The sequence below is a fragment of the Simochromis diagramma genome, unplaced genomic scaffold (genome assembly GCF_900408965.1).
Source record: "Simochromis diagramma unplaced genomic scaffold, fSimDia1.1 OVJJ01000348.1, whole genome shotgun sequence".
NCBI lineage: Eukaryota > Metazoa > Chordata > Actinopteri > Cichliformes > Cichlidae > Simochromis > Simochromis diagramma.
Window position 1 is genome coordinate 2,330,673 of NW_024386755.1, and position 25,449 is coordinate 2,356,121.

The 25,449-nt window shown below is 40.2% G+C and overlaps 1 protein-coding gene across 3 annotated transcripts in view; it reads right to left on the minus strand.

The window, feature by feature from the left end:
- Window positions 1-25,449, minus strand: part of clcn2c (chloride channel 2c) — a 224,527-nt gene that overhangs the window by 19,959 nt on the left and 179,119 nt on the right. For all 3 annotated transcript variants that reach the window (XM_040025317.1, XM_040025301.1, XM_040025309.1), the window contains 7 exons: window positions 22,811-23,024; window positions 15,201-15,334; window positions 11,689-11,882; window positions 9,711-9,822; window positions 8,635-8,705; window positions 8,030-8,104; window positions 6,219-6,251 (listed from right to left, as the gene is read on the minus strand). In XM_040025317.1, coding sequence (XP_039881251.1) covers window positions 6,219-6,251; window positions 8,030-8,104; window positions 8,635-8,705; window positions 9,711-9,822; window positions 11,689-11,882; window positions 15,201-15,334; window positions 22,811-23,024 — 833 coding nt within the window. The remainder of the gene's footprint in view (window positions 1-6,218; window positions 6,252-8,029; window positions 8,105-8,634; window positions 8,706-9,710; window positions 9,823-11,688; window positions 11,883-15,200; window positions 15,335-22,810; window positions 23,025-25,449) is intronic.

Consider the following 25,449-nt stretch of genomic DNA (forward strand, 5'->3'; position numbering starts at 1 on the left):
TCCACAAAACTTAAAGAGCTTATACACACACAATACGGTAATATTATGTTGAAGCACAGTACGTATCACTCCGCGAGGCTCCTGCCAATGATAGTCGTAATGCTCTGACAATCCATCAAGCGGTGCGGCTTCGTAGCTTAGCCAAGTAGTACTAAAACATTTGACAGATTTTCCAGCACCGTGTACCACATAAAATCGTTTCGAGGTCAGTAAACACAACCAGAATTCATACATAAGGCACACGGGACTATAAGGGGCACTGTCGACTTTCAGAAAAATCAAAGGATTGATTTTAAGTGTGCCGTATTTTACAAACAACACGGTAATAACGACGGCCCGCTAGCATACTCTACCAAAAATAGTGCTTTGTTGTGTATGTGACGGACGAAAGCTAAACCAGTTCCACACCACTGAAGTTGCAGCATTTTTACAAACCAATTCTGGTTCATCTCTTTCATTCAACGATCCGCTTTCGTCCTTCTCATTCTCCGTCACCATACTTCCGCCATGTGCGTATGAAAACAAAGGCACTGTACATGTGCGTTTTACTCATATTCTATCGCGATATTTCATTTTCTTATCATTGCCGAACACTATACCGGTATTACAGTGAACGGTATGATATGGCCCAGCCCTATATCCAATGATGCTATCCTAATGTCAAGAAAAAAGAGAACATATAGCCAGTGTTACTGGTATTTCTGGAAGGGTATGTCTGTGTTTTTGTTAAGGCAGTTCTTGAATTACCTTATCTACAAAAATTTGAAAGATAATTTCAAAATCAAGTGTCATTTCAGATGATCGCCTTGTTCTGTGTAAATATCAATCTGGTACAAAGTACTAAATGGGAAGCATCAATTTAGAGTTCTGAACAATAAGAAGAAAATAACTGCATCATCTTTTATAATGAAACATCCCCAAGTTTTGTGCAGCTGGATGCCAGTAACACTGTGATGCATGTAATTGGTCTGGGCACTTGGAGGCTCAAGATGTCACAGCATCTTAGATCATTATCTCCCAGCATCACTGATAATTGTGAAATTTTCGAGTTATTTGTCATAATAATGTTGGATAAACATGTCAAACAACTAGTGAAATCCTGATTTTTTCCCCCGCCCGCGAGCTTGATAAAACTGCTGACATCAAACGATTCCTCCAATCAGTCGCAGGTTTCTTTGCATCCATTTATATATTGCAAGTGCAGACAGTTTGCTGTTTGGTTTTGTCTTCTGTCACCATCATCATTTTCTCTAATTGTTTTCAAAGGTAGCAGCTGGTGTTATGTGCACGTATTAGAACAGAAAAGTAGGTTCTGACTAGTTTCCTCATTTTTGGCTGTCCCCGGCTGCCTCGTTTCCACTCATTCTCCCAGACTGAAGCAGTGGAGTGTGAACAGTCAAATAGCTAGTCAAAATTCAGTTTAGGATAGAGGGACTCATTACACGCATGCACACACAGAACAGTGTTAGGGCAACAGGGAGTGAAGACACAAGCATTTTGAAACAACTTGTCTTTCCTGTCCTGATTGATGTACATTTATGCGCACTGCCATGTAGGTAAATGTCAAGAAAGAAAGCAGCACACATGTTGGTTGAGAAACTTGGGTAAGAAATCAGAAAGAAATAAAGACAGAAAAGTGACGTGTCAAAAAATTATCCCACTGGCATCATAAATAAAGCATGGTAGCATTACGAAGGCACAAGAGTTGGGGTGGGAATGATGAGAAAAACAGCGAGAGGAGACAGAGAGACTAGGCGGCATCATTTCTCTGAAACAGACTACTGATGTCATTTACCCTGCATCAATATTTCACCGCCTAGATAGAAGGAGGAGGGGAGCGGGTGGTGAGGGGAGGTGCGGACAGATAACAGAGATACGACAATGGGAGGAGGGCTTTTGGAGAAGTCACAGAGCTGGACAAAGAGTGTGAAATGGAGGTGCGAAGATAAAACTGTAGCCAGAAACGACAAGTGGAAGAAGTGTGAGAGAGAGGAGCTGTTGCAAGGGGAGAAGTAATAAGCTGATCTCTCTTCTGCCATGGGGGCGTAATGCAGAAGTAATAGGAGAGGGAAAAAAACAATTGGCTAAATTTGTTTGTCCACATTCCTGCTCGGCCCCGCAGAGCCTCGGCAGACTGAGAGCAGCGCTGCGATCAGCAAAGCCCTCTGCCATGTGCATGTATACACTGTTGAATGTTAATAACTCCTGATGACAGAGAAAACAAGCCTGCGGGCCTAGTTAAATGCTCACACTTGTGTGTGTGCAACAGGGGTTCATAACTAATTGGTTCACTGCAAGACAATAATGACCAACATGCTTCTAGGCTCACTTAACACATCCAAAACTTCACTGCACTAATAATGCACCATCTGTCTCTCCACTGACCATGCAGTATGCTCCTCATGGGTGCACTCAACAAATCATTGGACTTTATTAAGTTACATCAGGCAGTGGCAGATGAGGACCATTGGAAGCTTGACTGGTCTTCACGAGAAATTAAACACTTAAAAGTATAGGCAGGACATACATTTTTTACATAATATGGGACCACTAAAAACATTCCTGCACTAATTCGTCCCCTGAGGGTATAATAATACCCAACTTGGTTTTATATATTGTGCAATAGATCTGGCTTGCCAGATGGCCAAACAGTTTCACATAAGCCACAGATTTTTATGTATTTTCAGAAACTGGAGTGTTATTGCTGAAACCAAGGGGACTTGTGTGGCTTCAGATGTGGGTCGGGTTTTTCTTTACAAAGACCACAAATGATATGTTGCGTGTGCTTCACTGCAAAACCAATAAATGACCACTGAATAACAGAGGTGGGCAGATTCATCCAAATATCGCTACAATCAAAACCAACGCTTGTATTGGTATTGGATTGATACTGACATGATGAGTTCCATCCTCTAAATTCAGTATGCAGCCTACTGAACTGTGTTAAATTTATTTATTTTTGGGGGGAATGGAAAAACATACCTCAAACAGAGTATGAAAAACTTCTGAACCTTTTTGTGTTGACTGTCACGTCTATTTGATTTTTTAGCCTATAAAACGCTTTAACAGCTCAAGTTGACCCATAGTGCTTTAGAGACAGGCACATTTACATTCCATTTCTCCAAAAAACCTAGTTTATTGCATTAACTAATTATTGTGGCAAGTAAAAGTCACTGTGGTTTGTGTTTACAATCTGCTAATTGATAAACATCGATCTCATAAATCATGAAACACCCTTCAACCATGTTATGAATGAACAAGTAAATAAACAAGTAAATAACTATGCTAGGGAGTGTTAAGGAAATCTGTTTACATTTTTGTGTCAAACAATGTGACAAATATGGCTAGTGGTTTTGGTTTGCCACAGTATTTTTTAGCATATTCTCTCATTAATTGGATTATATTTTCACACAAATAAATCAATGTCTGTTTCTATGGTATGTAGCTGTTCAGTTATGTGCCACTAGATTAGATATCAAAGAAATTATAATCTAACTATCTGCTGTTGTATGTCCTTGGTGTTTGTTGAAAGATGCCTAAAAATCTTTGGAATTTTTTTTTTTTTTTTTTTTTTAAATAAAAATCATGATGTGACAAATCAATAAAGAGATTTAAATTTCCTTACAATTAGAATAAGTATGTAGCAGTGATGACTATTGGAAGTTTTTCCTGTTTTGTGGTACTTAATGCGATCGATAGGATTTTTTAAACATTCAGAGAGCAGGCATGATGCGCTGCTGCGTAACTGATGCCTCAAAGACAAACGGCGCATACAATGAGCAACACTTCTTCTGTAAATGTGCGAAACAGGCCACATTTCACTTGGATTAATCTGTTCCATTACTACACTTGAAGAAATTATTTTGGTAATTCACCTCAAACTAAAGCTCCTCCTGTGCGTTACAGTCTCTGTGGTCTTTTGCCACCATGCAGCTCCACACAAATATTGTCATGGTGTCATGGTGAGAAATACACGCCTTGGGGTTCAAATTTTTTGCCATCAAATGAAAAAAAGAAAAAGAAAAAGAAAAACACTCCCAGCATGCCTCCTCTGTTACTAATTTCACACTTTTTGTTAAGTTCCTCAAGGCAAGTCTGACTTCTGCTGTGTTACTGCACAGCATGGATGTGTTAAGGAACCAAAATGTTGCATTTCGGGACAGCATTTGTGGTACTTCATAGCCAAGAGAAATCATTTCATAACAGAGCTGTATTTAAAAAAGTTTTTTGAAAGTTTTTTAGAAAGTTAAAAACCAAAAATATTTAACACTGGATATTGTGCTAAAAAGCCCTTCGAAAGCCAGTGGATGAACTTGATGGGGAAAGTGAATAATTTAAAAGCACAATGCTGCCAGTGGGTTTCCTTACTTATCAACAAAACTGTTCACAGTGTAATTCATCAGCTGTACACCACGGCTATGCACATGGCCCCTGAAGCGATAGATGAAAAATGATGTGACACTGTTCTGTGCTTTTCAGTGATTGAAAATGTGTACACACTTCAATAATTGTCACTGACATGTGAAACTAATGTGGCCCTTTTAGTGCCTCAAGTCTAAATCATTAACAGTCCTAATAGAGTCATACGGACACAATAATAATGACTGAGAATCAGAAGCACAGGACGCTCTTACTCCTAAACCATCACATACGGATGTTTGGTCACGACTTTTACTTTTGAGTTTCCTTTAGGGTCATTTGTCTACTGCACTTCAGTAGAACCCCCTTAATATCTGAAATGCCAAATACTCTCTGCTGACATGGTCTCTGTCTCATGATCAAACACCACTGTAACCAAGCATGAAGGGACGTTTGCCTATGTTCCCCTCTTGTCAACCCAAAACCAAAGCCTAAACCCCCTCAAAACATACATTTTTTGTCTTAATCCAGCTGGCCAGTCTCTAAAGACCAGTTTTTGAAAATGTGCTTAAAAGGGTTTCATTTTGGTTCAGAAGTGAAAAGTAACACTTCATTTTATTTTCACCTGTTTGGTTATCCACTGAACTCATTTCTGTTGAGTTTTAAAAGTTACCGAGGCCTGAGGAGTTAGAGTTGCTTAAAAAGAAAAAAAAAAAAAAGACATTTTTGATCACATCACGGGGCGACCGTAGCTCAGGGGGTTGGGAAGCGCATCTGTAACCGGAAGGTCGCTGGTTCGATCCCCGGGCTCTCTGTCCTGGTCGTTGTGTCCTTGGGCAAGACACTTTACCCTACTGGTGTTGGCCAGAGGGGCTGATGGCGCGATATGGCAGCCTCGCTTCTGTCAGTCTGCCCCAGGGCAGCTGTGGCTACAACTGTAGCTTGCCTCCACCAGTGTGTGAATGCGAGAGTGAATGAATATTGGCATTGTAAAGCGCTTTGGGTGCCTTGAAAAGCGCTATATAAATCCAATCCATTATTATTATCCCTTTCACAAATCATTTGGTCCACGAACACCGACTAATATTGTCGGAAGGCATTTTTTCCCGTAAAATCTAAAATATAGAAAACATGTTTCAAGGTAAGGGCAAATGGTTTTCTGTCTCCGTGTTAGCCCTGTGTGTTTCAGAAGATGAATGGACAGCTGTTAATGCCACTCACATATTTCTCTACATGTAAGAGAAGATTCTCATTGGGCTGTGTTTGACTCTGTCCGGCACAGTTAGCTTATTTTGTACGAGTCTGTTCCCACATGCTGCCACGCCTTTCAAACAAAAAGAAATATCTTTCTTGCAGAAAATCGGTGATTTGACTGTTTGCTTGGCATACTGCAATGACCGTACTGTCAGCTCCTGCAAAATTCCACCCGTCACTTCACCGACCGCTTTGCTTTCTGCAGTGTGTGTCAAACAGATAAGGGGCTACAGCTCAGCACACCCGAGCTACAGTAAATACTCAACCTAATTTTTTTTATTGGTCATTCGGCTCAGCTGTTATTAATTAAAAAACAAACAAACAAACATTTCGGTGCTCCACTAAAGTCTTACAGAAACCAGACAAACTAATATCTCCAGGACTCAAAATTTGCAAGCCAAGTATGAGTGAAAATAAAGTGGTCTTCTCTTTTCTATTTTCTTTTTTCAGTGCGCTTGGTATGCTTGATTACGTTGTGATGATAACACAACAATTTGAAGTTTCGAATCAAAAGATTGAAAAATTATATATACTGCTTTTGAATATTAGTCTGAACCAGACATTTAACCAAAAATGTTTCAAAGGAATGTGGACAACATGCTCACCGCAAAGAAACTCTTTAGGCTGGGTGGTGGCTCCTAGTGAATGAAGCGACATGTGATGAGTGAAAAACAATGTGACAGTTTGATGTGACAAAGGCTAGACTATGAATAAATCATTGATGGTAATTAATGAACAAATGTGAACTTATTCTATCAGAATACATGATTAATTGACCTTAACAGTGTTTGATTTTCAGAAATTGGTGTCGTCTGCTGATGTCTGATCATTTGTCATGCAATGCTGACTGATCCTACGTCGCCAAATCCTTTTTCTCAATTTATAATCAGACACTTGCTCCATTGATTGACATGCTGTAGTAATTGGATGGCGGGATGAGCATTCCAGTTTACACTGATATTCTCCGGTACTTCCCAATACTTCTCGTGCATCATCATCATCATTTCACGTGAGCTTGTCTAAGAACGCTGCCATTCTAAAACGTGCCTGATGCTAATGAAGAGATATGATGCTCCTATTCTGATATTTAATGCTGCATGCACAGGTGAGTCTGCCACAGCACGACTTTTCCCTCCCCCCCACTGAACACTTAAGACGTGGGCCGCCAGAGCTTTTAAAGTCGGCTGCAAAAGATAACACCAGATTTTAGGTCACACCAGAAACAGGGCAGAGCCTGCTCTGGGAGGCGATCACTGATTGGATGCCTCGGGTGACACGGCTGATGATGGACAGCACAGCATGCATGATTGAACAGTATTGTCCTTGAAGAATACTTGACCACAGCTTCACTACATCTTAATAAAATAAGACAGTAGCTGGACCATGTCAAAGTGGAGAAGACTTTAGATCCACAATGACAAATAAATTTTGCAACATGAATCACATTAAACAGGTTTTATTAAACTGGACCAAACATGCTTGTTTCCAATTTCTGGACTCGGGTCAGAATAATTCTTTTGATCTCATACTGGGGCCTGGTGGAGCACCTCAATTCATCCACTATCTGAAACAAGCCACTTTAAATTCCTTGCCTCTTCTTTTCAGCAAACATCTTCTGCTAAAGAAGGTGGGTGGAGCTTCCGAACCCCTTCACTTATATCAGACAAAGTAGAAAAGAGAGAGGGCCAGGTTGGGGAAAGTCTAGACTTCCATGCAACCCAAACCCAGATAAGCAGCAAATACTGAGTGGATGGATTAAAACTTTTAATATTTTTTTCAAATTTTTATTTCAGGCAGAAATTGTGGTGTAGGCTGTTCTTTTGCCATTGAATTTCCATTTTAATACAATTAAAAGGCTTCATCTGATGCACAGGATCTGAGGATTTGCATTAGTTTTTGATAAAATTCTAAATAAACTCAAATGAAATATTCGAGTAATTTATGAGTATTTTTGGGCACAGTTAAATTACCCTTACTATTAACTAGTGCATGCTTGGTGGTGTCGTGCATACCACATCATGCTTTTTATCCAAAAACTAAAAAAGGCAATTTGGTTCACAATGGCACACAGGTCCCAATGATGCATCGCTGGCATTAGCACTCAGCAGTAGTGGATTTCAGTGGTCAAGTACTCTGCATAACCTTAACTGACCATCGGACCAGTGGAAACTGGTTAGGCTGAATGGATGGCAGCCTTTGCCAATAATATCACTGACTAGAGGCAGTGAGAGGTCAGATGGAGTTACAGGCTGGACAAGAAAGACTATGTTCTGCACTTTTTTAGCACGATGGCATGCATCATCACATCCATCGGCATGTAGGATTAGCCCTGGGATGGAATGGTAGGGTGACAATCAGTTGATTGACTGATGAACCTGTTGACAGGCAGTTCCAGGCCCAGATCGGAGGCTCTTACCACGACGGATATCCGGACCCGTTTGGAAGACCTCCTGATGTCAGGAGACATTAGGCTCTCCATGTTGTTGTTTTTCTTCCGGGGCGACCAGAGACAAGCACACAATGTTAACAACAACCTCAATGTCAATCTGACTTGGCAAAAAGTGCCACTTAAGGCACGGCAAAACTTCCCTGCAATACTGAGAAAAAATACATAAATTGAAGGGTTATTTCTATGAAACAAGCCATTAATGGGGTGATGCGGGAGTGAAGAGCTTTTCTTTAAAGTTCTGCAGGATGCAAGGCTGAGACAAACTGAAAGAGGTTTTATATTGAAGCTGTTTGAGATACTCTGTGTGTGTGTGTGTGTGTGTGTGTGTGTGTGTGTGTGTGTGTGTGTGTGTGTGTGTGTGGTACTGTACTGTAGAGCGTGAAGGACTGTATGTGAGAGATAGCATAGCACTATGGGGGTGTACAGAATGTGTGAACAACAGGATGTGAGCCACTGCGTGTGTGTGTGTGTGTGTGTGTGTGTGTGTGTGTGTGTGTGTGTGTGTGTGTGTGTGTGTGTGTGTGTGTTGGCGCCGTTGTTGTTGGGTGTATTCAAGGACATGACTCTCTCACCTCCAGGGCTTCTGTGTCTGGACTGGAGCAGAAAAGGTTCTTCAGTGCAATACCCGAATGTTCATGTGGGCCTGAAACAGAGAGAGGAACCAGGGTTAGGTACCTGTTAGGTATGCAGCTCATAGCACCTCTCCCATCGAAATGGCATTCCAACATGTGAAAGAAAACAAGTGTGTTGCTCCAGATGTCTTCATTTTCACTTTGCTCCTATACCCTGTGTCTGGTTTGTAATCCTATATTTTAAGTGTTCAATGGACTGGAAGGCTATGTGTGTGAGTACTGTAACCAAACTGCCTATGTAAACTGCTTTGCAACCCTCTTCCACTCATCTGAAACATAATCAGGTTTTTTGCCAAGCTTGTACACGAATGAGGATTTTGTCTTGGTGGCACGGTGCAAAAGGAAAGCGGTATAGAAATATAATATAGAATATATGGTATTTATAGCATATGTAATAAACACATCTCCTTATAAATAATAATTCAGATACAACAGGAGTATGTACTAACTGCCTACGTGTATTACTACAGGAATTAATCAATGTCAAGTTTTGTGCAGAAATGGGAACTAGCAGGCATATGCCATCCAGCTTTTAGCCTTAACAAAATCCAACATCTAAAATGAGATCACACCAGCACTGACACAGCACAAAAACAAAGAGTGGACAAAGAGGTACAAAAGCGCCTGTTGTGGCTACTGACTCTTGATATTCTACGCCTGGTTTGTTAAGACACTGTACAAATCCTGCATTCTGTTAGTTAACTTATCGGTTTTGTCATTTAACAGTGGCCACAAAGCAAAAACCGCCATTTGAAACTGTGAGATGTGAGAAAAATGAGTACACTGTGTTGACACCTTGTGGCGAAGCAGACAAACAGTTAGAGATGAAGACAGCTGCAAGAGCTTATTAATCATGTGAGGACCAGAGACTGAGTGCCGTTATTAGCATTTTGTGAGTTTAGAGACAAAGACAGAATCGCTCACGTTTCTTCCAGAGATATAACATTTTTCTATTCTTGATTCTTTTGGATTTCCTGTTTTTTGCGTGTGTTTGTGTACGCAAGTGCAGTTCTTACTGGTGGGAAGCTCGGTGGGTCGCTCCACCACAGAGGGTCTTTTCAGAGCAGGTTTGAGGGGCTTATGAGGTACTGGACGAGTGGGACTGAAGGACGACTCCTCAGTTGAGATCTGTGCGTACACACACACACACACACACACACACACAAAGATAAGAAAATGCATTAAAAAGGTCCAATCCTGCTTAAGAGATCAGCATCTCTGTTATTTTTCCACACTCAATAGAGAAAGTGACGGACTTCTGCAGGTTTACATAATGGAAGTAAACACACGAGGGACAAAGAAAGAAAAGAAACCAGCAGGAGCTGAGAACTAAAAGAATGCTTGTGATGGTCTTGTAAAATTTCATGACTTCAATGACTTGCCCTGTTGCCATTTCCATGACCTAAAAATATTTTTATTTGGTAAAAACAATATTGGTTAGTTTTATGAAAAAGGAAAAAGGTAGGGTACTTGTATACCCTACTGTAGATGGGAAACTATGTGAACCTGCCTATTTTTAAATACCCTGAATTACCCAGAGTTTCTGGGCAGTAGCATGGCTCCATGCTTTTCTACACTGTATATATTATTTTCTTAAATATAAAGGGGACCCATTACCCATATGGAAAAGATATATATAAATCTTATAAAGTTTGTATCTGTCTTGTGTGAAACTTGTATGAAAAGCATATAAGTGTGAAAACAGATGTAAGATCCCTTGAAAAATTATATAATGAAACTTGTATGTTTTGGATACTAAAACAATGTATGAAAGTAATGCGAAAGTGGCCACTTTCATGAGTAAATCATGTAAGCCTTACATGATTCACTCATGAAAGTGGCCACTTTCACGAGTAATCACATATAAGTTTTTACCATTTCTTTTCCGTATGGGTATGTTCAATTCCCGCTTCATATCTTTAGTCTTCCACAGCCATAGCTTTGCATGACTGATGTTATAGCAAATTTAAAATCATCAATGTAACTATTTGCCTTTACTACAAATACAGGCAGTAACAAAGAGTGGTAAGAAGGCACAAAGTCAAAGAAAAGAAGAGACTGAAATGAGCATTGTGCACAAAACACACTCCTTGTTCCTGCTTCCACATCCATGCCTGAGGGCGTTCTGCTCAGCCACTCAGTGCAAACTGATAAAAGATGGGGAAAAGGAGATAAATCTCAAGTTTAAGCACTGCAGTGCAGTACCTGCAACCAATGTGGACATCTATCTTTTACCTGGCTGCCCATTTCCATTTCTTTCTTTAAAAAAATAAAAATAAAAACACAGATAACCTCACACATTCATTCAATTCAAGACCTTGCAATACTGATAGAAACCCTTGGAACAAGCACTGGCAATGGAGAGGGGAAAGTAACTCCAATCTAACAGGAAGAAACCTCCAGGCTCAGGGTTTTCCATCAGTTGGGGTGAAGGAAGAGAAAAATAATGAGCAGTGAGAAAAATAAACAATAAGCAATAAAAACAAGTGAACAATAAACATGGTCAGGTCAGATCAAAAGATCAAACATGCACAGTGAAGGGTCAGAGACATCTGACAGAGAGGAAGAAGCACAAACTCCACAAGAAGAGATGATACAAAGTTAGTGAAATGCAACGTAGTTACACAGAGGAGACATGCTCAGTGCATCATGGGGAATCTCTCAGCAGCATAACTATGGGAGGGGTCAAAGCCACCTGATCTGACACCTGATATCAAAAAGGAAAATTTTAATATTACAGATATAACAGGCATGGTCTCGGTCTCCTGAACCGAGTGTGTTATAGAGGCCTGGCAGCTGGGGGCTCTGCACATGCAGATAATCTAGTAAGCAGACACTGCAGGTTTGTCTTTTCTCAGACATCAATAACCTACAAGTTCAGGTAGAAGAAATAAAAATGCTGAATTTGTTACTTTCGTTTAAAACCTGTGCTGAGATTCTTTCACAGAGGTGTAGGTGAAAACGCTAGACCTCTGTGATCCAGCAACCTCTCACCTGGAAGCGGACTTCCTGGCTGGTGCGCTGGCTGCCGTTGTCGTCGCTGGCTGGGTCCGACACGATGGATAGGCGTTTCTTCTCCTCGACGGCTCGTTCCCTGATGTACTGCAGCCGCCTGGCACGGCCGAGCTGCTGTGAGAGCAGCGACTGGAGCTGGGCACGCTCGATGGAACCCAGCAGGATCATTGACTCTGGGAGAGGAGGCACAAGAGGAAGAGGGAGAGGTAAGAAGAAGACAAAAAAAGAGTGGAGGAGCAAGTTTGCAGAGGCGAGAAAAGTGAAGATAATGTAAACTTGTTTCAGGGACAAAGGGCGAGCTAACTGCAGCCAATTCCAAACACATGTCGCAGCACTGCAGAGAGCTCAGCTGAGTTACATAACAAAAGCAAAGAATGCAGTGGATGTGTATTAAGTAGTGTGTGTATGTGTGCGAGTGAGTGTGCGTGTGGGTGGCCGCTTACTTGCTTTAAGTAATTGCCTTTGTGACAGTACGTGCTGATTATGTATTTGCTTAAATGCCGAAGCTAATTGTTCCTGCACGACTGCATAATTGAAACAGCGCTCGGAATACCAAATCTGCACTTCAGCGAGGCGGCCGGCGCGATCAGCAGCCTGCACCCAGGCAGGTTTGTCAATCAATCAATTAAACTAATGAGCACATCACCAAGGGCGCTGGAATTTGTTTTTAGTGCGCTTACAGCAACATCAGTAGCAGCATGAAACAATGACATGAATAGCACATCAGACGGGGTGATTAGCACACTGTTCTCACACAGGATTTACTACTGTAATAACTGTTGTGTTTCTTATATCACTTTCACACTGGTGGGTGCTTGGAAGTTTACACTTTTTTTTCTCTCTCTCTTTGTTGTAACACATTAAAAGGGACAGTTTTGGGCACACAGAAGCTGGCAGTCAACAATTAACTGTTGCTATTCACTTTAAATATCTGCTGGAAACGTCACTGGAGGTTATATAAAGGACCCAGAATGGGTCATTCTGCATGGGAACTGTAAGGATTGCGCTCTTAAAATCTGAAAATCTGTGAGCAAAACAAACACAGCCTTTCACAAATGTACATTGTTTGGGTTTTTTTTAAGCTATTGAGGTATTTTCTCTGTTTACATTGGGGTTTAGTCAACTTCTGTTGCATTTTGTGCACTTTTGCATCGCCTTTCTATTTACTGGTATTTTCTTAAGTTGCAGTGCATTTGCCCTCTCAGTGCCACTGTAGATGTCACTTAAAAGGACAGTAAAGCATTCTGGTACATAAATGTTGTGTGATGTCTGGGTGAAAAGTGACAATTATGGATAGACATTAATCAAAAAATTGGTCTTTTTTTTCCTTTCATGAGGACAGAGGCATACACAACGCATACTGACTGTGACACAGATGAATGTGAGAAATGGTCAGAGAAAATGACTATGTTAACAGCTAAAATATAGAAAAATGGAGAGATTATGTCTCGCCTTGAACACCTCAGTGATCTAGAGGAGGTGGTCTGGGATACAATTGGGCTTTTCTCTGCTTAGGCAGAAAATGGATGGATTGAAATTTTGTTATTTGTTTTCTTATTTGATTTAAATGAATGCTTAGTACTCTTAAAGTAGGGTCTTTAGTCATGAATAACAACAAATCTTTATATTCTTTTTAAATATCAGGGGACCCATGCATGGCACTTCTCACTGAATGACTCAGACCCTGTTTGCTTTGATGGTAGTCCCTGATCACTGACAACAATGTAGGTGAAAAGAACCTTTTCAGAGCCAGAACATTCATCTTTTATATAGGATGTGTCAAACTGAGAGAATTATGCAGCTTTGTGCTATGCAGTGGGCATGTCAGAGCTATTTTGCTGACAGCAGCAACCTGCTGCAGCTGGAAACAAGAATGAGAATGGAGTTATGTACAAGACAACAAGTATAATAAGCTAAAGATAATTGAGATTAATACAACCAATTAAAACAGAGTGTTGGGTTATACAACATTTCTCTGTGGGTTTGTAGTCACTCATACTACAGTATGAGTGGCAACATTTCAATTATACACAGTAATCTGGGCCACTGGGAAATATTAGTGCAGTTTCAATGCCCATTTAAGGCCAGTGATTTGCCCAATTTGACCATTGTGGCGGGGCGTGGCCTGCGGTGCCGTGCAGAGGAGGTGGACGTACCTGCACGGCATCCGCAATCACACCCCACCGAATTAAATATTGTACTGGGTCCTGTGGTTGGCGTTGTTGTTGTGATAATGTTGAGCGGGCAGCGGGAGAGCTGCAGCTCTGTGAGTATTGTGGACAGCAACCGTCAAAGCATTAATAAAAAGTATCAAAATGCCACTGGGTCTGCCGTGTATGTTTACAACCATCTTTTGAAAGACTAATTTGATTTGCCAAACGAAACCAGTTTACAGACTGTGCACACTGTATGCTAACAAGCACAGATGTCAGTGGGAGTGGGAGCTGTGTTCAGTTTGTGTTGAGCTCAGCCTTCGATTTCATTCGAAATTGAGCAGAAACTCAGAAGTGACAAATAAAGTTTATTCTGTTTTGTTATAACAAAGACTACAGCACGGAGCTGTGTCATAAATATATAAACCAGTGCATTCTGACACATTAAGTTACGCGTTTCAAACTCGATTTTGGCCCATCGGAAATTTGAATCCAGGCCACCTACTAATTTGTGTGCAAAGTGCACACACTTAAAATAAAATAGCCAGACACACCTCGAATGCACCCGCAAGCTAACATACTCACAAGAAAGGAAAGTAGATGGTGGAAGGCAAACAATCTCAAGAGGTTTTTACTGACTACTGGTTACTGACTTCAGGGTTGTTATTTTTGAACCACACATCAGCAGAGCTATGCAGCCATGCAGTGGCTCTGAAGTCAAAAGAGGGATGCAGTTATGCCAAAAGTGTTCTCAGAAATCTCAAAGTGCTGGAGCTCTGACTTTCTTCATATCAGAGAAAGTGGCTAAGAACATCTAGGGGGTAACTTTGCAATCAATCAACAATTAATTTAATTAAAAGTTGTGTTCAGCAGTGGTAAACGCGGGCAGATTTCATCATAAAATGCAACGCAATAACAAGGTTTTACTGATTCAAAGCATTAATGATGCCGACTTTGTAGAAAATGTATGAAATAACATTCAAATGGCACAACGGGGCTAATAGTAACCAATTTTACACATTGGTGATTTTCAATAGGCTCCATATTGACCCCTGGTGGTTCGAAATTTCAGTTTTTAGACAAACCTTTGAAGTTAATTATTAGACATGCACACATTTTTAAAATGTGTCTCTATTTGTGCTGTAGACACAGATAAACACAGTCATGTGGTTTCTTATAGAAAAAATATCTGGACATGTGTGTCATTGGAAATAAGTGTATGTATTGCAATGAAACCTGTTTGTGTATCAACAAGTGGAATAACGTGAAACTAAACTTCTAAATGTGTTACTCAGACTTTATACTGATCTCTACGATGGTGCATGTGTGTTTGTGTACCAGCTGATTCCACGAGTGCGAGCGTTTTGAGCTGGCCCGTCAGCAGCACGTTATGCAGGTCTCTGTAGCAGCAGTTGAGTGTGATGTACCGCACGTCGCGTACCATAATGTCCTCAACACGAATATTGTACTTCCTGAAATGAGAAAAGAGGAGAGACATTTATCAAGTGGTCATAAAGATGAGAAAAAAAAGTGAGAATAAGACAGATGGATGCGAGAATTTATTTTTAATTTTTTTAAACATTCCTCTGAATAGCCCTTTCGTCGCTGACTTGTAAAAATTTTGTGTGACTGTCATGCACTTTTTCCTCTGATGAACTGTCAACTGAAGCTTGATTAGTGCATGGATCTATACACACTTCCCCCCACATACTGTACGGCTTTGACAGCACATCCTCCTTTCAGCTGACCGGTCAATCCAATAACACCTTACTCTGTCGACACGTCATCCGGATGCTGGTGCTCTGCGTACAGTATTGGAAAGTGGGTGACATTTCGCGAGCAGCTCTTGCCTCAGCATAATCGTACGCCCCAGTACACCAGTCAGAAGCACTCGCATTTCTCTCCCTGAGAAAGCCTGAGCCTGCCAAAACCTGCAAACATGACCGCAGTCACTCAGTGGTTTTCGCTGCCAAGCCTCCGCAGCCGTGCCAGGATGCAGGGTCCTTCTGTGGTGACAAGTCAATACACTGACCTCGCTTTAAATACAAAGGTAAATTGATGACCATTGTCTGCCAGCTCCTCTTTAATACACACAATGCATGAAGTTAGTCCAACATCCCTCTTAGGGAAATGAATGGCAACAACACAGTTCTGCAGAAAGATTTTCTATTGACTCTCTTGAGGTGTTGTATCAAAGCCTAAATCCACTTTACAAACAGTATTCAAGGGTCACTTAACCTACACTGTAAAGAATAGTATGTCAACCATATTAGACAAGAACATGAAAACAGGAAGGGAGTTCTTCTAGAACCAGTATTTTTTTTAATGCCAGTGGACATAAATCTTGAGGCTGAAAAACTGTCCAATATTACTGTAATTCCAGGAAATGATTGACTCAGTATCTAAATTCAGACAGTGTTGGATTTATTTGTCTAGGTTTTGAGGTATTTACTTCCACTGTACACAATGGAGGTGAACTAAATCTTGTTTGTGTGCCTCACAGCACTGAAAAATGACATTAGTGGCACCAGCTTTCATTTTTCATCGGAAGCACTTTGGAATTTAGTTTCAGAAAAAAATGGTCCCAAAGAAAAATCCTTATAGTGAGGAAAGTAGACTCCTAGAAAGAAATTAATAATTGAAATATAACTTTTTGATTTTATGTACCCTCAGCAGGCATGTGCCTGTTAGATTTATTCCCACCCTACAAAGCTTGCCAAAACCATAACCCTATGGCTATATAACAAGAGGACAATTAGAAAAAAAACATGCAGTTTTGTAATCTAAATGAAAGTAATAGAAGGTCTTTATCTTTGTTATCAATAACTCACCACTTTTAGACATCTTGTAAATCAAACCATGATCAGAGACCATGAAATGTTAATGAAATTCAGCATATTTTGGGCACCACTAAAGATTTTCCTGTTTCTCTACATACCTAATGTTATCATTAAGAGAAAAAAAACCATTGGAAGGAGACTGAATCGTTACAGTGCTCTATTAGTCTGCAATGGAAAGCAGAAAATTTAAATTTTAAAAAAAAAGGTGAGCAAAAAGATCCTTTCTGGTGCAATAGCAGCCTCTTTTAATTTGATAGTGGATCTGAGGGAATAATGTAATGCATGCCTCTGAACTGGCCACAACCACTGCCAAGACTAATTTCCCTTGAGATATCAAAGGCAGTTGATGAAATGTGATTGGTTTCTTCTTAATTGGACCTTCCTCCCCTGCAAAGACTGGGCAGGAAGATACTGATCAGTCTGACTTATATCGAAGTGAGCATCAACCTATATGTTTGAGCCAAGAGAAACAAGCTTATAGGGTTATAAACCCAGGCTTCATAGATCATCCGCATTGCTCAGGGCAGAATGGAGGGAAGGTTTGGCTGTTAGGTTTCTACATGCTTGAGTGAAGAGGGTGCAGACATTCAGGACAAGCGGTGAAAACTAATAACTATAGGGCTGTAATGATCATCTGCCGGAGCTCCAATTATTGTCAGAAAAATAGAGATAACAGCGGACTATAGACTATTCAATCAATAAGAACTGGCCATTATGAAATGACTAAGAAAAGCAAAGTGACAGAATAAACAAAAGACAAACACATGGAAAGTGATGTTATGTAACAGTCGCCACACTTTCTTTCAAATACCACTCCAGTGTTGAAGAACGGAAGGCACAGGAAAAGGTTTCATATCCGCAGCGGATCATATATAAGATCTTTGTATTTGTGTCCATCTCAACATGTCTGCTTGTATCTGCACTCATATCTGTAAGAGTTGTGCGGGAGCAAAGCATTGAAAAAAAAATCTAATTCTGTCCATGCCTGTGTGGGAGTATGAGCAAATGTACATGCTATCATACGCGTGCACTGCACGGCAGGCATTACACAAGTGTTCCTGGATTTGTGAGTGTGTGTGTGTGGGTGGATGGTTGCGTGGGTGTGAGATGGATAATTTCCAGTTAGAGTGAAAAACACGTTCTGCTTGGAGCGGGCCACACTACCTACCTACAGTGTCTCACCTACAGGTCCGCCTCCACCTCCACTTGCGTATGCTGCAGACACACGCACACGCACACACACAGGCCTGCTGATGGAAAGTGGTGTGTGAGAGAGAGTGAGGAGAGAGGCACCAAAGAAAATAGAGTAAATGAAGGAGGAGGTAGGTAAGAGCTTTCTGCATAACGAGTCAAGTTCATGGAGGCCTATGTGTTATTGAAGATAGATGATTCCAAGAGTTTGTGTACGTGCTCAGTGTTTACACACAAACAAACACATTATACATATCATATGGATTCACAATACTGGCAACGTGTTGTTATATACAGAAAATGACAGATGGTTGTGTCATGACTTATTTTCAATATGTCCAGGCTCATATCCAAACACACACACACACACGCACACACGCACACACACACACACACTCTATGCATGTGTGATTTTAAACATTTGCAAACGTAATCATTAAGATCCACACACACAGCCACCTGCCTTATATAGTGTTGGTCCCCCTTATCCTGGTAAAAGAGCCTGTACTGTCGAGGCATAGGCTCCACTAGACCCCTGAAGGTGTGCTGTGCTATCTGCCAACATGTTAGCAACAGATCCTCTAAGCCGTAAGTTGTGAGGTGAAGCCTCTGTGGATCAGACTTGTTTGTCCAGCACATCCCACAGATACTCCTATGGACTGAGATCTGGGGAATTTGGAAGCCAAGTCAACACCTCAAACTCATTGGTATGCTCCTCAAACTGAACAATTTTGCTTTGTGGCAAAAAGCCTTGGGCACATATGACTCTGTCACTAGTTCATCACTGTTCCTTCTTGGACCACTTTTTATAGATACTGACCACTGCAGACTGGAAACATGCCACAAGAGCTGCAGTTTTGGAGATGCTCTGACCCAGCTGTCCAGCCATCACAGTTTGGCCCTTATTGTTATGCCTTATTGGTACATGCATGGACAACTTGGATCTTATTTAGGCATTACAGGATTCATACAATATTATTGTAGAAAGTTGCGTTATGTGAATTCATGGGAAAATTCTTTTTAGGCTTCTTGTAATATCACAATGACCACTAGGATATATTGAGATAAAGGCTACCTATGCTTTATGCAGCTAATTTGAACTGCAACAGCTGGCAGTAATGAGGTTAGATGAAAAAGGTGCCACAGTGGAAAAATCCTTTAGACAGGCCACTGAAAAAAAAAGGTTTTATTTTTTGACCAAAGTGTTTCCAACGAGAAGATTCAGTTTGTGTGAGAGATTAGCTGGTTTACAAAACTTTACAAATATAAGTGAGAATAATATTCCAACCTACACCGAACAGCAGTGCTAAACAGCCTCCCCTAGCTTTTTCATGTGGCATGTCTTCCCTGCTATGGGTGAGGTAGCCACAAATAGCATTATATAATCAGAAATAAGAGGAACCTACAAACTAGACAACAACTACTTGGTGAAAACACAGCTCACATTGCAGTTTCTTACTCTCCCCGACATACACATGCATACACGGACAAGACAAGATAGTGAGAGTGTGATTGAGAGGCCACAAGGTCACAGCAGATAATAAGAAGAGACAGAGGAGGAGAGAGCAGATAGAGTGAGAGGGGAATAGATAACGAAGAGATGGACATCGAGGGTCAACTGAGGTGCTGGCATAGGGCTGTTCGATATAACGATATATATTGGATGACGATATAAAAACGTCTATCTTTTTACGCTATCGTTTGTTTCGTGGTGTCGCAAAATAAACTGTTTACGGCAATATTTTTTCATCGTTTTGATGGTCACTGCAGTGGCTATATTAATTTCTTAAAGTTCTCTCTTTCTCTTATATTTTATATAACCACACTACAGACGGACAAGCAGCTGTTTTTATGCATTGTGGTTAGCAACAACGACAGTAACAGCATCGCGTGTCCGCTTGTTTATGTTCCACATAAACCTTTCACAATAAAGCTCAAGATCCTGTTGAGACTTTTCAAAATAAACTGAATCACGTGAAAGATGCAGATTATTTACGGATGAGAATTTAAAAAAAGAGCCGCCAGGTGCTAAAAAATAAACCTTAGACTCAAACGTTAGAACAGGCTTTTCCCCGCAGCACGATGTATAATAAATACTCACAAAGAAAACAGCGGCCTTTACAACTTATGTCTAAAAATGTATAGTTTCATGCATCGGTTAAAACACTTGACTCCAGCTACATGACGCGCAGCTGGAAACACTTCCCGCAAGACGAGCTGCCAGAGATTCACAGAATTTACAGAAAATGTTACATTTTTGTGATTTATATCGTTATCGGGACGATAGAATTCTTATATCGGGATATGAGATTTTGGTCATATCGCACAGCCCTATGCTGTGAAGTGAAGGACTCAAGCAACACACATAAATGTAACTCTACAGGGAACAGCTTCAGAAAATAATGAACAAGCAGAGGACCAAACAAAACTTTTCCTCATTGCTTTCAATTTGTGAATGCCACATCGAAATTAAACTATTATGTTCACCTAATGATTTGGCAGCATCTATAACATCAGTTCCAAACAATTACACCAACAGCGCTTTTATATGGAATCACAGAGCTCTGATGACACCAGGGAGTGGGTAATCCTATTCAGCATTGTGTCTTTGGCATGCATTATTATTAAATGTGAAGTCCATTAAAAGCCATGTACCAAGCCAGGTTCCTCCAGCCACACTTGTATTTTTGTGCAACAGATTTTACTGTAGTGCTATGATTGAGTTTAAACACCCAAATTAAAGGCAACAGTCAAAGCCATTAAAAAACACTGCAGACTAATGCTGAAGCAAGTATATTCAGTTATTTAGTGAGCAACTAAACACAAATGTATTCATACAGTCAGTATATTTCATACAGTTTAGCAATAGTATGTTAGGCTGATGTAATCAGCAGAATGAAATGTCTCAACGCTTCATTCATAGTTAAACAGCGTGCCACATAGGACAAAATTCCCTGCTGAGCCTCCAGTTTGACTCCACACAAGCCACTCTTTGCTACATTGTCATTATCCTGCTATCTTTATCCACAAATCCTAACTTTCTTGCAACATCTAATAAAGGCTGCCCTGCGAAATAACTTCCATGGTTGATCATGGTTGATCATCAGTCACTGAGTGCCACCATAAACTTATCAGCGCCATTAAAGAATCTACAGTTGTGGTTGAAATTTCTCTACAACTAGTAGTTTCCCTTTGCCAGCTTAAAAAGGATTTCTTTGAAAACACTCATTGGACTGACCAATCAGAACAATGCAAAAGCTGAAGTCTCTTTCTCACCTTAGAAAGGTTTCTTGGACCCACATCTGAGGTTCTGAGATCATCAGTTTTACCAACTGTGTAAATGCAAGCTATTCAGATGTGTCACTACATTGCCTAGGTCTGGAAGAAGACTCACACTGTCACCCTCAGAGAGGAAATTGTTCAGGAATAACCCAGGAACCACCTAGGCGTAAACCTGCCATGAACTACAAACTGCTGGAACATCTGCATCACTGTCAACCGTGAATCAAGTTTAATATCACCATGGACTAAGAGGGTGCAGACCAAGAAAGAAGGCAATGCTCCAAAATAGACACCTTTACATCTGTTCACATGCACAAGCACACATGCAGATGCCTTTTAGAGATTTTTTTTTTTTTTTTTTTTACTTGGCACAAATAGTTACCAGAAATGTAAGAAAAAGGTATGTTTAGAGCAATAAAAAATGAACACTAACCGTGTAGGAACTATAAAGCATGGTGGTAGTGGTAGCATAACTCTCTGGAGCTGTTTTGCTGTTTTCTCTGGAGCTGTTTTTAGCTGAAAAATTGACACTACTGGGTGTTCCAACAACACAATTTTCCCAAACACATTAAAACTGGTTTTTCGAATCGATAAAAGAGGGTGACATTAAGCTTCCGGCATGAACTCTGCTAATTCTACCAAGAAGAGTAGTCAAATGTCCAGCAAGAATAATGCCACTATATAATAATATGCTGTACATAATGCTGCTAATACTGCTTAAATGAAAGTTACCTAAAAAGGGACTATGTATATCATTTCTCCGACAATGCGGTGGATTCAGACTAACACTCTAATATCTGCAAAAAGTATTTTAACTGCTATCATGCCAACGTGATCATGCCAAAAACTTGAAAGCTAAATGTTAGCATGCTGTCTGTGGACTAATGTAGGTACAGCGAGTCTGACTCTGCCCCAAGGTAGCAAAATCCCTCTCATACAACCTCTGAAGTTTATAAATTTCCATGTTATGATTTGCAATGCTTAACTTCACATAATAATAAGTTACGCTAACAGCATAATAGGGGTGCCTTTATATTTACCAGATAAATATAACAAAGTAATAAATCTTCTAATTCAGCTCCCACCAATTAATGTGTGCATTCTTTTTTTGAGATGACATAAAGTTTTATTGGGCCCACTGACAACTTTATCATTCTAACGTTTTAAAATCATTTTGTCTGTGGGCTAATAAAATTATAGCTGGCCTCAAGCTGTCCTAGGTACCAAAAATTAGCCTAGTAACACTTCTAATGCTGAGTAATTTTCATGTTGTACTTGTTTAATCTCACACTATGCTAAAGCTGACACACTGGTGGTCATAGTGGTTTTTCATTTACAAGCTATGCTACTGAGCTTTTCAAAATCATTAAAAAAATCAATAAATGCATTTCCCAAAACCCTAATTTATTCCTTTCTTTGAAGCATACTGTTAAATTAGATTTCTTAACAATTTGATGCATAGATATTATATGACCTTTAACCTTTTGCACATACTATAAACCTTTACCATTATTTTTTGAATTCTTATTAGCTTTTGGTTTAGTAGTTAACATTCTGCATAATGGTATTTACAAAATTAAAACTTATTTGTAATTTGTCTTGTTGTGTGCTGGTGTTTCTCTAGAATATACATACTCGTGATGACCCCAGCCCAGCTCTGGGAGGTAGGGAAGCTTCTTGATCCTGATGATGGAGTCGTAGAGGGAGGGCTGCAGGGACTGGGCCACGGCATTGGCTAAGATCACTGCTATCATTACCGGCAGGATGTGGGAGATCTGGCCAGTCAGCTCAAACACGATGACTGCAGTAGAAACCGTGTGGGTGACTGCTCCCGACAAGGCTGCAGCACCTTTGGGTTTGGGAGAGGACAGTGGGGTTAGTAGAAAACCAGAGAGAGAAAGTGTAGAAATAATTGGTTAGACGTTTGCTTGTAAGGTGAGATTTGGGGCTTTAGAAAGGGGTCCTTTGGGTGGCATTCAAAGCCCCCCTCCAAAAACAGATGGGTCAATACTAATATGATTTCAAAGAGCAATAAAATACTATCTTACTGTCCCCAGGCATATGACAAAGAGAACTGTTGATTAATGCCAGAGACTCAAGATTCTGACAAGCTGCTAAAATTTCTAACTTACACATTTCGCTTTCTGAGTCTCAGTTCTTCAAAGGTCTTTTGAAGATGTTAAAAGAAAAAAAAAAAACTTTTTCTTGCACTTGGTTTCTTTACCATATTGATCCATCATCAGTGACTTCATTACTGTCTGCGTTCCCCCCAAAACTACAGGAAGTAAAATTAGCCAATCCCAAGATGAAAATACATAATCAGAAGTCTTTCAAACGATACAATAGAAAAGCTAACAATGGCGAATTACTTGTTTTGGAACATGATCTGTAACTTTCTTGTGCGAATTAGAGCAGTGCTTTCGGATGTTTTATAACCAACCTTCCAAGACTCTTTACTTCAACTACTACATGTCCATATTACACCATTATTGGTTGTTGCTGTTAGCTGTGATATAACATCTTATAAAAACATGTATAAAAAGTGGTAATTTTAGGCTTTACTTCCCTTGGTACAATCAGAAACTGTTTCTACTGAGCCTATAAAGACCTAAAAACGGTACTTGATTTAAATTAGCACGCTATATTTAACCATACACTGCTATGGTCGTTGTTACTACATTTCAATCCAGTTTTGACTTGGCAGTTCTGCTGATTTTTTAGTGGTAATAGCCAGAGAACTGGTTGTTATTACTGTGACAGTAATCTTCGTTTTGAAGTTTTGGTCATTTTAGGAAAAAAAAACTTTGATCTTTGTGCTCGGCAAACTTCAAGGTACATAAGTAAACTTCAAATGTCCAACCTCCAAGTGTTTAAATCGATATTCCTACAAAACAGTCCAAATGCAGCAGGTGTACAAGATGTGCTCTAGCACTACACATGAATCCAAGCTTGACAGGGGAATTAAATGAACTGAAATCATTAACAGCATTTAAACAAAATTCTAATAATTTTACCTTAGTGTTGTAGCGTGCACAGTGGGATAGATTATTTACATTGTCTACAAGAAGCTGTACATTGTATAGAACACATTTCTAATCTAATCTACAAAATCAAACTTCAGATTTGGAAGTTAATTCACTCGAAGAGTCTTAAACAACAAAACAACAGAGCACTTCGCTCTCACACTGCAGGCTTACTTGTTGTTCCTCTAGTATTTAAAAGTAGAATGGGAGGCAGAGCCTTCAGTTTTCAGGCCCCTCTTCTGAGGAACCAGTTTCCAGTTTGGATTCAGGAGACAGACACTATCTCTACTTTTAAGATTAGGCTTAAAACTTTGCTTTTTGCTAAAGCATATCGTTTGGATCTGGTGACCCTGAATCCTCCCTTAGTTATGCTGCAATAGGTGTACGCTGCTGGGGGATTCCCATGATGCATTGAGTATTTCTTTTTCAGTCAACTTTCTCACTTACTATTTGTTAATAGACCTCTTTCCACTGAATCATATCTGTTATTAATCTCTGGCTCCACGACCCCAACTGGTCGTGGCAGATGGCCCCGCCCCTCCCTGAGCCTGGTTCTGCCGGAGGTTTCTTCCTGTTAAAAGGGAGTTTTTCCTTCCCACTGTCACCAAAGTGCTTGCTCATAGGGGGTCAAACGATTGTTGGGTTTTCCTCTGTATGTATTATTGTAGGGTCTACCTTACAATATAAAGCACCTTGAGGCAACTGTTGCTGTGATTTGGCACTATATAAATAAAAATTAATATAATTGAACACTATCTCATCCATACTGACTCAGTTCAAGCAACTAAATACACATTTATCCCACCCCCCCCACAGCCTTCTCCCCTATGTCCATAAAGAAAAATCAACTATTTTGAATAATTCAATATAAAAGGAAATTTTACATATGCAAATCTATTTAAAAAAAAATAAATACAGAGTAGTTAAAAGAGGAATACTCTAGCCACATCAAAGCAGAAACAGCAGCATGGGCAAAGTGAGTGTTTATCCTAACAGAGAAAATGGATGAGACCAATCCAAAGAATGAGATGAACACCAGGGGGGAAAATACCAGAGAATGAAAGCATTAAAATAAAAAGAGAAACAGATGGTGAGTAAGAGAGTCTACAAAGACAGGTTTCATTGTTCTTTCTCCTAACTTAATTAAGCCCATGTATGCCCCTCAGATAAATGCTACTGCTCCCTCTGCCCATCCCAACACTTATTCCTTAAAGCAAGCTCCGCTGCGAGATGAAAGAGGCTCATCAGAGT